The sequence below is a fragment of the Myxocyprinus asiaticus genome, chromosome 7 (assembly GCF_019703515.2).
Source record: "Myxocyprinus asiaticus isolate MX2 ecotype Aquarium Trade chromosome 7, UBuf_Myxa_2, whole genome shotgun sequence".
Taxonomy (NCBI): Eukaryota; Metazoa; Chordata; class Actinopteri; order Cypriniformes; family Catostomidae; genus Myxocyprinus; species Myxocyprinus asiaticus.
Genome location: NC_059350.1, coordinates 14,143,269 through 14,157,568, shown reverse-complemented (window position 1 = coordinate 14,157,568; position 14,300 = coordinate 14,143,269). Strand labels below are relative to the sequence as shown.

Sequence of the window (14,300 nt, the reverse complement as noted above, 5' to 3'; positions counted from 1 at the left end):
CAGTCCTACTTGACCTGCTCTGAGTGGGATTTGAACCAGTGTCTCCAGCATGGGAGGCAGGTGTGCTAATGAGGAGGCTAAAGCCCCTAGTGTCAGTTGCTAGTGTGCCTCTTGAGGCTAGGGGAGTGAGGTTTACACACTGCACAACTATCAGGTACCAGTTGGCTCCCATTACAGCAGCACCATGGTAAAATGCTATACTGTTCATGAGACCCTGGAACAATTGCTTGACTCCAGTGATGATGAACAAGGGCTTGCTAAGGTGGCTGCATAGAACACTGCTGCTGCACTACTGGCTATTATTGTCACAACATTATTTTCAAGTCATGTTATTTTTTCTTTTCTCACTATATGGCAGCAATCTGCCCCAAAACATGTCACATTCTCATATTTTCTTTGTTTAAAATGATAAAAGTGTACACCGATCAGCCACAAGATTAAATCCACCTGCCTAATATCATGTAGGTCCCCATCGTGCCACCAAAACAGCTCTGATCCATCGAGGCATGTACTCCACAAGACCTCTGATGGTGTCCTGTGGTATCTGGCACAAAAACGCTAGCAGCAGATCCTTTAAGTCCTGTAAGTTGCGAGGTGGGGCCTCCATGGATCGGACTTGTTTTTTCCAGCACATCCCATAGATGCTCAACCGGATTGAGATCTGGGGAATTTGGATGCCAAGTCAACACCTTGAACTCTTTGTCATGTTCCTCAAACCATTCCTGAACAATTTTTGCAGTGTGGCAGAGCGCATTATCCTGATGAAAGAGGCCACTGCCATCATGGAATACCATTGCCATGAAAAGGGTGTACGTGGTCAGCAACAATCTTTAGGTAGGTGGTACGTGTCAAAGAAACATCCACATGAATGCCAGGACCCAAGGTTTCCCAGCAGAACTTTCCCCAGAGCATCACACTGCCTCCACCGGCCTGCCTTCTTCCCATGGTGCATCCTGCTGCCATCTCTTCCCCAGGTAAACAATGCACACGCACCTGGCCGTCCACATGATCTAAAAGAAAACGTGATTCATCAGACCAGGCCACTTTCTTCCATTGCTCCATAGTCCAGTTCTGACGCTCACGTGCCCATTGTAGGCGCTTTCTGTGATGGACAGGGGTCAGCATGAGCACTCTGACCAGTCTGTGGCTACGCAGCCCCATACACAGCAAGCTGCGATGCACTGTGTGTTCTGACACCTTTCTATCATGACCAGCATTAAGTTTTTCAGCAAATTTTGCTACAGTAGCTCTTCTGTGGGATCAGACCAGACGGGCTAGCCTTCGCTCTCCACATGCATCAATGAGCCTTGGGCGCCCATGACCCTGTCGCCAGTTCACCGGTTGTCCCTCCTCGGACCACTTTTGGTAGGTACTAACCACTGCATAACAGGAACACCCCACAAGACCTGATGTTTTGGAGATGCTCTGACCCAGTCATCTAGCCATCACAATTTGGCCCTTGTCAAAGTTACTCAGATCCTTACGCTTGCCCATGTTCCCTGCTTCAAACACGTGAAATTCAAGAACTGACAATTCACTTGCTGCCTAATATATCCCACCCCTTGACAGGTACCATTGTAGCGAGATAATAAATGTTATTCACTTCATCTGTCAGTGGTTTTAATGGCTGATCAGTGTAGATTTTTACTGTAGTGAAGTTGCTTATTTGCATATGCAAATAATTGTAAACATGTAAACAGGGTTGGGAGGGTTACTTTTGAAATGTATTCCACTACAGATTACAGAATACATGCTGTAAAATGTAGTTTGTAACGTATTCCGTTAGATTACTCAAGGTCAGTAACGTATTCTAAATACTTTGGATTACTTCTTCAGCACTGCTGGATTTTTGCACTTGTTTTGACTATAAAAATTCTGCCAGTACAGTAAGACAAAATACACGTTAAAAATACATTCTCTAAAAAACCTAAATATGTGTTGTTTGTAAACAAGATCAATCAAATTAATCTTGTTTTAAGGATCTTTAGATATTTTTACAGGAAGACAATACAAAAATTATCATCAAGAATACGATTTTTGCCCTAATATCAAAAGTCTTACTAGAAAAAAAGAAATTATGATCCAACGTGAATTTTCTTGATAAAAAAAATATGATCGTGCCTGGTAACCTGGCTAGAAATAGCATTTTAGCTTAGCGTAAAGCTGACAATTTACACAAGGTTTATTTCTATTTCTTCTGCTCCAAACTTACTTCAAACTTACTTCTCCGTCTGCTCGTATGAATGTAACACTTCATAAGAAAGTGTTTCACCGCTGTTCAAATGCACTTTGGATCGCATCATTTATATGTATAAATGTTTTCCATCTGAAAGGACTAAATATTAAATGAAACAAATGACAATAAAATGCAAAGTAATCTCTTCAGTAATCAAAATACGTTTTGAATGTAACTGTATTCTAATTACCAATTATTTAAATTGTAACTGTAGTGGAATATTTCGTTACTCCCCAACCCTGCATGTAAATAAGATCTAAATAACCTAAAGTCCCAAAAGAAGTGCATAATTTTATTGTTACTACTTCAGGAACGTTAGTGTTATAACATGTCATAAAAAAAAAATAAAAATAAAAAAAGGGCAGGGGCCTGGGTAGCTCAGCGAGTACTGACACTGACTACCACCACTGGAGTCATGAGTTCAAATCCAGGGTGTGCTGAGTGACTTCAGTCAGGTCACCTAAGCAACCAAATTGGCCTGGTTGCTAGAGAGGGTAGTCACATGGGGTAACCTCCTCGTGGTTGCTATAATCCATGGTTCTCACTCTCAGTGGGGCATGTGGTGAGATGTGCATGGATGCTTCCGAGAATAGCATGAAGCCTCCACAATGCACTCAACATGCTACTAATAAGACAGTCTCAAATGCAGAGGCAACTGAGATTTGTCCTCCACCACCCAGATTGCAAGTCACTACTTTACACCTTTATTGTATACGGTCAAAAATTATTGCAAACAGCCAAGGTGTTGACCATTTTTGAACAACTTAGGCGAGTTAAGGGAAATTTGCTTTTTTTTCTGGTCACAAAGTGTATCAAGATTGAAAAAATATTTGTTCTTTTTATTGATGGAGCAACATAATTTAATTAAATTATAACAGAATGTTGTATGGATTAAAAAAGTTTTTTTTTTATTTTTTAAATGTGGTGAGGGTCTTTCTACCTCACAGTTGGGGTAAAAGGCCCCAAGGTGGGTTATTGTGATATTGGGTAAATATAGGGACAATACCTATAGGGCAAAATTTTCAACTTAAAAAAATTAAACTTTTGAGACTGCAAGATGCTTTTTTTTTAGTAACAAATTTAGATAATATTTATTTAAAATAACCACTTCGTAAAAGGGTTACCCATTTTCTGTTAATTTCAATCACATTTGGCATTTCATTACATCTCAAGTATACAATAAACAAATTACTCTCCATTGTGATTAAATCAGTGTGAGCCCTCTTTGAACATTTTTCATTATCTATTTGCCCCACTTTAGAAAAACAATGTGTTTTATTGGAGCCTTTAGCCCCAGCAACAGGGGGGCTTTTTACCCCAAATTCTTTCCTTTCACTTATAGGAAAGCTATTAAAAGGCTTTTGATTTACAATTGAAATGACTGAAAATTACAATTAAGTATTTTGTCGCAAATTAAATGTGATAATTCAGGGACTTTCATTAGCTACATAAATTTGCAACATTTGCACAATCAAACTTTAGACATTGCATGAAATTATCTCATGGATTAGAAATATTTTGCAGCGTGTAGTGATAAACAGGTGTTTATGAAAGTACTGTGGTAGTTTTTTTATGCTTTTTAGTGTTTTGGGAGAAAATAAAATTAAAAGTGCCTTTTACCCCATGGGGCCTTTAGTCCCATTGTACCCTAAAAAAAAAAAAAAGAGTCAGCCCTTATTTTCTGCAAATAGGCATGATCAATGGTTTAATTGAGTTTAGTAATAAAGGAGTTTTGCAAAATTACTCACAGCCAGAAAATACAATGATCACAGTCAACATTAAAAAAAAAAACACACACACACAAAAAAAATGTATAACACAATTTCACAAGGACCTGCAATTCCCCAATACTCAATAAATCTCCCCACCCAGATAAAGTTTTATTCCACGTTAAGTGAATCTTTCATCCAACAAACTAACACCGCCAGATTCCACCAAATCTTGGGGTACAATATACCCCACCTCCAACCAAAAGTCTGTACCTTGAAATTGAATGTCTCAGTGAATAGTTGTAATATTCATGTTATAATCTTTACATTTGTGGCCATGCTGCCCACTTTCCCCCTTTTGGAAGTCCATAGTGCTGCTCCTCCCACAAAACCTAGACTATCCAAGATTTTAAGGTCCTTATTGGGCTTATCCGGTTCCAGCTGCAGCTTTCCTCATCACCTCCTCATCCTGCACGGAGAGCTCAGTGAGCTTCCGGCCAAGTCTCTCGTGCAAGTCCAAATACTTTGCAACACAGCGGTCCAGACACACAGCCTCCCCCTTTGAAAGTTCGGCTTCCTTGTAATGTGGGGGAACACATTTCCTGTGACATGCATTGGTCATGCTGTGGGGGAGAGCACATAAGAATTAGTAAAGATGAGCCAGAGGATTTCAGTAATGAAATATGTATATTTACAACTATATAACTATATTTCTTTATAATTTCTGATATTATAATCTCATTTTGGATCGTTCCATAAATGAAATATTGAGAAAATAAAAAAAAAAAAAATATATATATATATATATATATATATATATATATATATATATATATATATATATATATATATATATACATATCATTTACTTGCCCTCATGGTGTTCCAAACCTGTATGACTTTCTTCTGTAGAACACAACTGAAGATTTTTAGAAGAATATTTCAGCTCTGTAGGTCCTTACAATGCAAGTGAATGGGTACCAAATGTTTTAAGCTCCAAAAACACATAGCCAGCATAACAGCAATCCATAAGACTCCAGTTGTATATCAATATCTTAAGAAGATATATGATAGGTGTGGTGAGAAACAGATCAACATTTCTACTTTTGTTTTTTAGCGATTCGCACTCTTTGTGCATATCGCCATCTACTGGGCAGGGAGGAGAATTTATAGTAACAAAGGATTTGATCTGTTTGTCACCCACACCTATTATATTGCTTCTGAAGATATGGATTTAACCAGTTGATCTTATGGATTACTTTTATACTGCTTTTATATGCTTTTTGGACTTTCAAAGTTCTGGTCATCATTCACTTGCATTGCATGGTCCAACAGAGCTGAAAACCTTCAACTGTGTTCAGCAGAAGAAAGTCATACGCATCTGGGATGACATGACGGTGAGTAAATGAGGGAATTTTTATTTTTGTGTGAATTATCCCTTTAAGCTTGTAAATGCGGTCTTAGTAACTCCAAGGAGATCACCTATACTGCGTATTTTAACTGAAAGCTTTAGTCAGGAACATCACAAATGCATCCATCACCCTTACAAAAGAGTCCTGTGGTGGTATCAGATGGTAATACCATGATATTTTGATATCTACAGTGGAACTGAATGATTACTTTATTCATGCCCCATGGTATTTACATTATATTCTGAAGAATTTATAGAATACCATGGTATTATCATGGTCTATGTCCAAAAACATGGCATTACCATGGTTTATGAATTATTAAAAATAATAATAATAATAATATCATGGTATCATGTCCAAAAACCATCACCTAAACCATATTACTATTGTACGTTTTGGTACTAATTTGTGCTAGCTGTTATTTATATGTGTTATCGATAATGTTTGGTCTGCCTGTGACAACGGAATAAAAAGAAGAGATGATACAGTAATTTCTGTAAAAGCATTTTCAAGTTGTACGCCCAATGAGGATAAACAAGATGATTTCTAGGTGCAAACGAGTTTAATTGTTGCAGTATTAAACGATATTAGAGTTTGCATTGTGATAAACACCATTTGACGCCTTACTAAATAGGCAATCTCGAGCAAGGCCTGATATCTAAATAAGATCACAATGAGATGCTAAAACATATTGCTTCTCTTAAATCGTTGACTGTAGGTAGGGGAATATCTCATATGCAACTTGCATGATCTACAACATAATTACAAAAATAAATGTGATTTTATATGCTGAAATGTAAGTAATGTGATGCTGTTGCAGATAAGAGAATACATAATCGTAGTTTTCATACCGGTTATACATATCAGCCATCATTTCAACCTCCAGCTCCGCGGCGAGCTGCTGCGCTTTCATTGGATCCATTTCAGCAAACGACCTTTCGGTTCACCCTCGTTGAAAACCCACTGGACAACGAATGGGTTCCGTTAAATTTTGATACCTGGCAGCCTTGCTTAACCTTCACCGTGTGCGCTTAACCAGAGGGCGAACCCACGTGGATCCTTTGGATTCGGTGTTGAACTTGTCACTTCCGCTAACAATAAAGTTTTCTATTCAAAAGCACTCTGGCGCGTTCAAGCCTCCTTGGTTCAGACTTTTGGCAGCAGTCATATTATTTTTTTATTTTTTTTTTACAAGTATATTTTTGTCTTGATGTGTTTATATTAATTAAACTTACACGTTTTCTTTATATATTTTCGAAAATAAATGAAATAATTAAATAGTTATAAATAACGAATGTTTGGTATTACACAAATCATTACTTGAGTGTGACCCAAAAAAACAAGCACACATCTAAAAATGACGTATATGAACTTATATATGAACGTATTTTATTTACACTATTTCAGATATATATATATATATATATATATATATATATATATATATATATATATATATATATATATATATATAAACTTTATATATGAGACAGGCAAAAACAAATTAATTCACATAAGTGATGTCAAACAGACAAAAACAATTCTTGTCAATTGTTATAATCTTAAACCTCAAAGTGCTAAGCTCAAACATTTGCAAACGTTAAACTGTTAAAGATGTATTCCCATCTTGAAATTTAATTCAGTCTCTTCGCCAGTGAAATCTACCTCCTTCCATCATATCCATCTCAATCTCTTGGTTCTGCAGACCATCAACAGGCAGGCTGGTGATCTGTATAGCTGCTAAATACCATGAAGGAGTTTCTGCAGAATCCTCTAGAACATCTACTTCAATCTTTTCTTCTGAGGGGCAGTCATCTTCCGAAGCTGAGTTGGCCACAGTGGACAGCACAGCTGAGACATCCTCATTGTGCATGCTGGGGCTGTGGGAGTTTGACCGATTGGTTACCTCATCAATTTGGACAGAAGAATCCTCTCTACATATATTACTTGTGTGTCTGTGTCAGATCTATAACAATCCTAGCACTTGCTGCTGCCTCCTCCTCCTCTGTCCACCAACCATCTCAATGTTTTGGCCCCCTTCCTCATCAATATCATTGTCATCCCACCCATTAGTGGTTTCCCGACATCCACCCTCTGAACTGAGCAGAGTATTTTCCCCTACAGTTTTATTGCTTGCCCCCTGAACTTCAGTTTCTTCATCCTCAAAAGTTTATTCCACTGTCTGAACCACTCTGCACCTAGTTATATCCTCCTCTTCCTCATTCTCGAGACAATCAACCACCCAGTTAATAACCTGAGTGTTTTCACTGCATACTGTCTGAAAGTCTTTGTTGTTGTCTGTGGTCACCCCGAATAATGCTTATTAGAAAGTGTAGCTTCTGAATTGTGTTCACCACACACATTCTGCTTGTGTACCATCAGGATTCATAACGATCCGGGTGTGCATCTCTTGCACAATTATTTTCATGTCTATTTCCTCCAGCACTGTTGGTTTATTCATCAACAGGCATTACAACATCCTTCGTTATGTCCTTAGATATTAAAGCATGGACAGACATTTTTGTGGGTTGGTCTTGAATGTCTTGTCCCATCTCCTTTTGTAAATCACAACTCTTCTCATCACAAAAGAGTTGGCTGCTCTACCAGCGTTCTATTCAATGACAAATCTGTCTTCATCTTTAACTGAACATTCCACATTATCTGGCATGTTACTATGTGAGAACTGTAACCTTTTTTGGTTATCAAATTCCTCTATGTCTTCCTTATCATTTGTCTACACAGATGGCTCTATTTTGTTTTCCCCACAAATAACCTGATTGCTCGGTTCACTGTTCACTACTAATTTGCTACATCTGTCTTCACTTTCCTCTAAGTCCTAGGAATCTCTGAGAGGTGAAAGATGTTTCTTGCAGGCTTGATGTTAGTTGCTGATCAATCAGCATAGAACTCCCACAGAAGGTACTTTCAACTCTTGGGCAAGTCTGATGGAAAATCTTTATCAAGGATACTTGATCCTTTTGGCTGGCCAGCATATTTCAATTGAGGATTCTGCTTTGTCTCTTCAAAATTGTTGTTAATATTGGCTTCCCCCATTTCTGTCGAGCCTTTCTTCTGATTTGGTTCTTGTGTGTTGTCCTGTTAAAACTCATTGCCTGTCTTTGTTTTCTCCATTTCACATTTATCTTAGCCTGAACAAGTGGTCTTGCTGAAACTAAAGGTGGTTCGCCCGATTTCTTCGCATTGCTACAATTTTGCTGGAGAGCTGCAGTGCGGTTTTTTAAAATTATTATTAAGGGGGTCTGCCACGCCTATAGTGACCTGTGCTTTGGGTACATAATCATTATTTTCATGTTGTTCACTGGTGGTGTCCAACAGAGGCTTTTTATTAATGAGAGGTAAAAAAAAATTCTCGCCTTCTCTTCACACCAGAAACTGTTTTTCTGTTTGCACGAGTTGTGGTCTTTTGGGTCCTAACTTCATGCAAATTAGAGGTTGACAGGTTAAAATTTCCATTGAGGGTCTCTTCCAAATTATCATCGCCCTTAGTCTTGGATATCCTCGGTTGAACTTGAGACTTGCGTTCTAGGTTTTGACACTCTGTGTCCCCTTTAACTTTTGGCCTTTGAGATGCAAGTCTCCAACGTCTGGTCATACTCAGCTTAGGGTGCTCAGCTTGAACCATGTTTATGCCCATCCCAGTGATGAAATCATGGTTTGAAGTCTTAAACTCCTGCTTTGTTGTTAGCTCAGGGCATGATTGATTTAGAGAACCACTGCAGTCAAGCAATGGACGTGGGCGAGATGAATCAATCATTAAGTTCAGAGGGAAGTCCCATTTCACAGGTGATGTAGAAAGCCACTGGGGAAGAGTTTGTGTTTCTGGGTAATGCTTGTGTGATTCAGAGACCTCATCATGAGATGTTCTTGAAGGCTCTTGTGAAGAAACATCACGGTTTGCCTTTTCTGATTCAAGGGGGGAAAGGCATCTTTGAAGTTTGTAATCTAGCCTGTCATCAGGTATGCCGGTCATAACAAGGTCTGACATTTCCCTAGTTGAAGGGAAGGGGCAGTCTGGGACAAATGCGTTTTTTTGGGTTTATAATATGTCTTCTACTAATGAAGGAGTATAGTCTCTTGGCATAGTCGCAATATTTTTAACTTTTCTCAAGTGGGAAGTTGAAGCATAAAGTTCATGTCCAGGTGACTGAGCATGAACTGAATTGGATCTCGACTGATTTTGAAAGGCCGAGTGGTCAATCTCTGAAAAATAAGAAGTGTAGTCAGTGGTTACGACCAAGATAGGCCCATCACATTTTGTTTAAGAGAAGTAGGCATGTGCAGAGTGATATAAAGTTTGGAGCAGACAGTGGCATTGAGCAAAGTAGGAAGAGATTTCAGAAAAATACTGTAAGAGAGAGAGCCAGGAGAACAATATATTTTTACATGTTTACATTGTGAAGAAAATGCTTGGTGCTTGGCTATGCAAAATTCACTGCTACAATGCAAGCAGGGCCAGTTGGTACTTTTCAAGAGTAGGGAAGCACATTCATGGCCTGAATTTTTGCGCAAAATTGTGGGCATTGCACACAAATTTCCCAAATTCCTGCATGTTCCACGTTCACAATGCAGGGAATTTAATAATATATATATAAACAATTATGATATAGTAATATAAATACTATAATATACTTAATATTAAAATATATTAATCCATCTACCTTTAATATACTTATGAAATAAGCAATGTTCTCTTAGGATTTAATCTGTTAACATTTTCAATGCATTTTTTATTAAACAGCCATTACTAATGTAACTGGTGAGAATTAACATGTTCTCTTAAAGGGACAGTTCACTCAAAAATGTAAATTCTGTCATTACTAACTCACCTTCATGTTGTTGCTAACTTGTGTGACCTTTTTTCTTCCATGGAACTCAAAAGAGATGTTAGAGAGATTGTTAGTTTTAGTCACCATTCACTCTCATTTTATGAAAAAACAAAAAAGATGTAGTGACAGTGAATGGTGACTGAGACGTCTTTTCAGTTCCACAGAAGAAAGTCATACAGGTTTGAAGGTAATGATTACAGAAATTTCATTTTTGGGTAAACTGCTCTTTCAAAAGTATTTTTAAAGATATCTTAAAAATCCTCCATCTCATTCCATCTGAATAAATATAGAGGTAAGAATTGGGAAAATGTTGCTCCCAAAAGCTGCTCAAACTATTACTCAAAATTAACCTAGCCCAAATCAGTTTTTGCAACATTTTAAAGTAGTAATAAGCAAAATATATATAATGAAAGCTGAAATAAATGTGTTATGTCAGATTGTAAATAACAGAGCATGTTTCTTCGAGCTGCCACCAAACACACTGTACTCGACAGAGGTGCTCTCACATTTCTAACGCTGTCAATCAGGTAAAGCATTTCAATTGTTGGCTGTTTGTTGCAAAGTCCCACCCATTTGAGAGATTGACCAATCATAAAATAGAGAGGCCAAAAATACATTGATTGAAAGCCCAATGTCCAATAGGCAATCTGAAGCAGATCCAATGCAAATAGCGCTCACGAAGCTTCCATAGACTCCAAGTGAAGCAAGGTGTCTAGGTGGGAGAAAACAAATATGCCTTTCGTCCAATGAACTTCGATCTTTTGCGCCATTGATTTGAATGTTACTGGTATCTGCCATAGACTCATTATAGCATGGCTTCAACAGCGCTCTTAGCACTGTGTGTCCACTGTCTTTTATGGACATTCATGTAGAAAAAGGCGATTGCATTACTTGAACATACAGCGCGATAGTGATGTGTGATATTTGTCATGTGTATTCACCAAAATATTGAAATGCACAAAAAGTAATGCGTCATATATGTAGATTACTTGTACTTATCTTGAATTTATTGCCGTATTATAAAAATTTTAGGGGAAGCCATGCTTCCCTCGTAATCTTAAGAATTCGCCACTGGTACACTCCTTCAATGTATGTCTATGTTTTTATTTTTTGACATGTTTTATCAGCTGCCAGGCTGCCAAGTTCAATTGTGTGGAAAAGTAATAGCACCCCTTTACTCAACAAACCACATGATTTAAGGTATCATTCATGTTTTAAGTAATGCTTCCCCTTCCCTCATCATTCATACACACATACATGGTCTAAAGTAACATGACACAAATACATTTTAAGGTAATTCTTTACCCTCATCTCTATGTCCTGGACACCCAGGTGGTGTTGCTGTCTTTCTAATTTCCAATTCCCTCACCTCTGGCTCACAGCATTGCAGAACAAGACAAGAACCTTCAGCCGAGGTCTCAGTCCCATTTTGCCCACTTTTATCTTCCTGAAGAGAACCTAGCTGGTTCAGCTGATGCTCATCCAGATCTCTGTCAATTGGCATCAAAGGCAGGAAGTTTAAACCCATCATGAAGATATCCTCCAAGAGCACTGCAGTCTGTTCATCAGATTCATCTGCTTGGGGAGGGCTTGAAGATAAAGTTGGAACATCCAAACGCGAAGAGACAGAAATGTGATTTGCAGTATGAAGACACAGGTTATCTGAAGAGGCATGTGTGGAAGAATCCGAAGGTGAAATGGGCAGGTCCGTTGGAAGGGTGAGAGTTCCAAGACTTTGACCAGGAAGTACACCAGATGGGCAGTTCTTTAATCAGAATATGAAATAAAAATACGATTAAAGAGGGAACATAAAGAGAACATATTGAAAGGAACTTTTGCTGTAGAAAGATAAAGTGTGCCTACATCAAATGAAAATTATGTCATAATTTACTCTGTGGAACATAAAAAGAGATGTTTTGATGAATAGCTTGTCTTGTCAATACTCACTTTAAAGCTTTTAAAAAGTATCATTAATGTTCTTCATGCAGTTTGTGCGTCATAAACCAAGTCTTCTGAAAGCATACGATGCATTGGCGTTAAACAACCCGAAATGCAAGTCATTTTTCAGCTAAAACCTTGATGTCCGTTCCACTGTTAACAAGCTTCTCTAATAGCACTCATGAACATTCAATGGATGTCAAGATATTTGCTAAAAAATTGATTTACGTTTCAGGTCATTTTACACCAAAACCTTTCGTATGACTTCAAAAGGCTGATCCTTTTGGGTCCTTTTTTAAGCTTTAAAGTGAGGCACTATCTCCTTGCATGTTCCGCATATGAAAGTCATAAGGTTTGGAATGACACAAGGCTATATAAATGACAGAATTAAAATTTTTAGGTGAACTACTTCTTTAAATAATGCTATAATGCTAAAATTGACTCAAACAGTAAATATGATGCTGCATATTCTATATAATATACAAACTAAGCTCCGTATTTGGCTAAATTATGTCAGAAATGGCAACTAGCATTACACTGAAAATTCAGAATATGTATCCTTACCGAAGTTAGAGGTCCACAAACTTTCGCTTTATCTGTCTCGCTCTCGCCCTCGAAGACAAGGAGACTGCTTTCCCACTGAGTTCATTTCTTCCTCCTCAGTTTTATCTTCAATTTGTTCTTGCCTACTTTGGCCTCTTTTTTGTTTTGTGACTTCCAAAGTTTTTGGTAGTCTTTGCCCAAAACATTTCTACTTCTTTCCACCACTCCAACTGGGTTTGACTTGGTCCCTTCAACATTAAGGAGCTTGACCTGGTTGCAAAGTTTGTTTGTTTAATTGGCTTCCTCTCTTTGGCCTTTCCCATTCCCACCTCTTCTTAGCCTTTGTTTCATGATGGTTTGATACTGATGTGTCTGCCATGTCAGTGGGAGGAGGAACAGTGACGTCACCGATGCAATTAAAACCTCTAGCTTGACTAGCTTCATCAAATGACTGCGTTGGTGGTAAATCGGGTTCCAGCAAACCATAAGGTTGCACTGGAGCATCAATATTATTTGCAATGTAACAAGTACTGCTTTGCTTCTACAAAAGCGCAGGCCCACTCTCAATTTCCTTTACGTGGTCTTCTCTCTGTACACCAGTCTCTCTCCAACTTCTCCCAACATCCTCAACTCGTCTTTCCACCAGCACTCTCTTGTTCTCAATGAGGTTTCTAAAGCCAAGTCTGTGGGCAGCAGATATTACTTCCTCATGTTCGCTCAGACTTTCTACCCTCCATGTCTCCAGTGTACAGGAACCCAACTAGCTTCAGTAAGGCTTGAGATCCTATAGCCTCGAGGCTTACAAGTCTGTTCTGCCCTGCTGGTGGAGCAGGGGAGGAGGAGAGGTCTCTGGAGAAGACGGGACTTAGAGTAGCTAAAACACAGCTGTGAGCTGGAACACAGACACCTGAAGAATTGAAGCAAAAAGGGATTTTATCGTTTTATAGCTTTAGGGGGAAAAGGAGATTTCAGACACACTACAGGCAGCAGGAGTTATTTAGCTAGTAGCATCTTACCATCTGTCTGTAGAAGTGTGTCACAGAAGATGCTTCCCTGCTGCTGTTTCTGCAGTTCACCAAGCAGGTACGATGCAAAGTCAGGGTGTAGATATTTCCACATGCTGGCAGTTACAACTTGAGGCTAAAACACATTTAGGTTCAAAACAATTGTTGTTAAAAATAAAAACTTTTAGCTCCACAGTTATTTACGGATTAGAACATGCTTTACACTGTTTTTATTAGTACTCAAACATTAACATCAGACAGATAGATTAGTTTCTGATAGTTTGTGCATTGTTCTGGTAATTTTAAAAATTCAATTCAATGTACTGGTATTGTTTTGATAAAATCAAGCAAGGAAATACAATGGTTCAGCCATACTTTGGATCTTAAGTGGTCGTCACCTTGTTAGGTCACCAATGATGCCGATCTGATTGACAAGTGAGCCTGATATCGTGACAATTATGATGGCAAAATCACTGTTTTCAACCTCTAAGTGCACGTGCACGTAGTTTATCAATACTCTGATATTAGTCACTTTATAACATGCGAACACAGGCAATATGTAGGGCACGTGAGCCCAGCATCCCACTGCGGCACAAATCAAACAAGTCTCG

The 14,300-nt window shown here is 38.4% G+C and overlaps 1 protein-coding gene and 1 long non-coding RNA gene across 2 annotated transcripts; both read right to left on the bottom strand.

Annotated features, from left to right (window-relative positions):
- Positions 1–3,924: 3,924 nt before the first annotated feature.
- timm10 (translocase of inner mitochondrial membrane 10 homolog (yeast)) lies at positions 3,925–6,510 on the bottom strand. Its single transcript, XM_051702017.1, has 2 exons — positions 6,209–6,510; positions 3,925–4,568 (listed from the first exon to the last, which is right to left on the bottom strand). Exons 1-2 carry the CDS (start codon positions 6,277–6,279, stop codon positions 4,373–4,375), a joined length of 267 nt encoding a protein of 88 aa, XP_051557977.1. The 5' UTR covers positions 6,280–6,510; the 3' UTR covers positions 3,925–4,372.
- Positions 6,511–6,850: 340 nt separating this feature from the next.
- On the bottom strand, positions 6,851–13,966 carry LOC127443423 (uncharacterized). The gene is made up of 3 exons (XR_007897665.1): positions 13,702–13,966; positions 12,707–13,592; positions 6,851–11,969 (listed from the first exon to the last, which is right to left on the bottom strand). It is a non-coding gene; the product is annotated as an uncharacterized LOC127443423 (long non-coding RNA).
- Between the last annotated feature and the right edge of the window lie 334 nt (positions 13,967–14,300).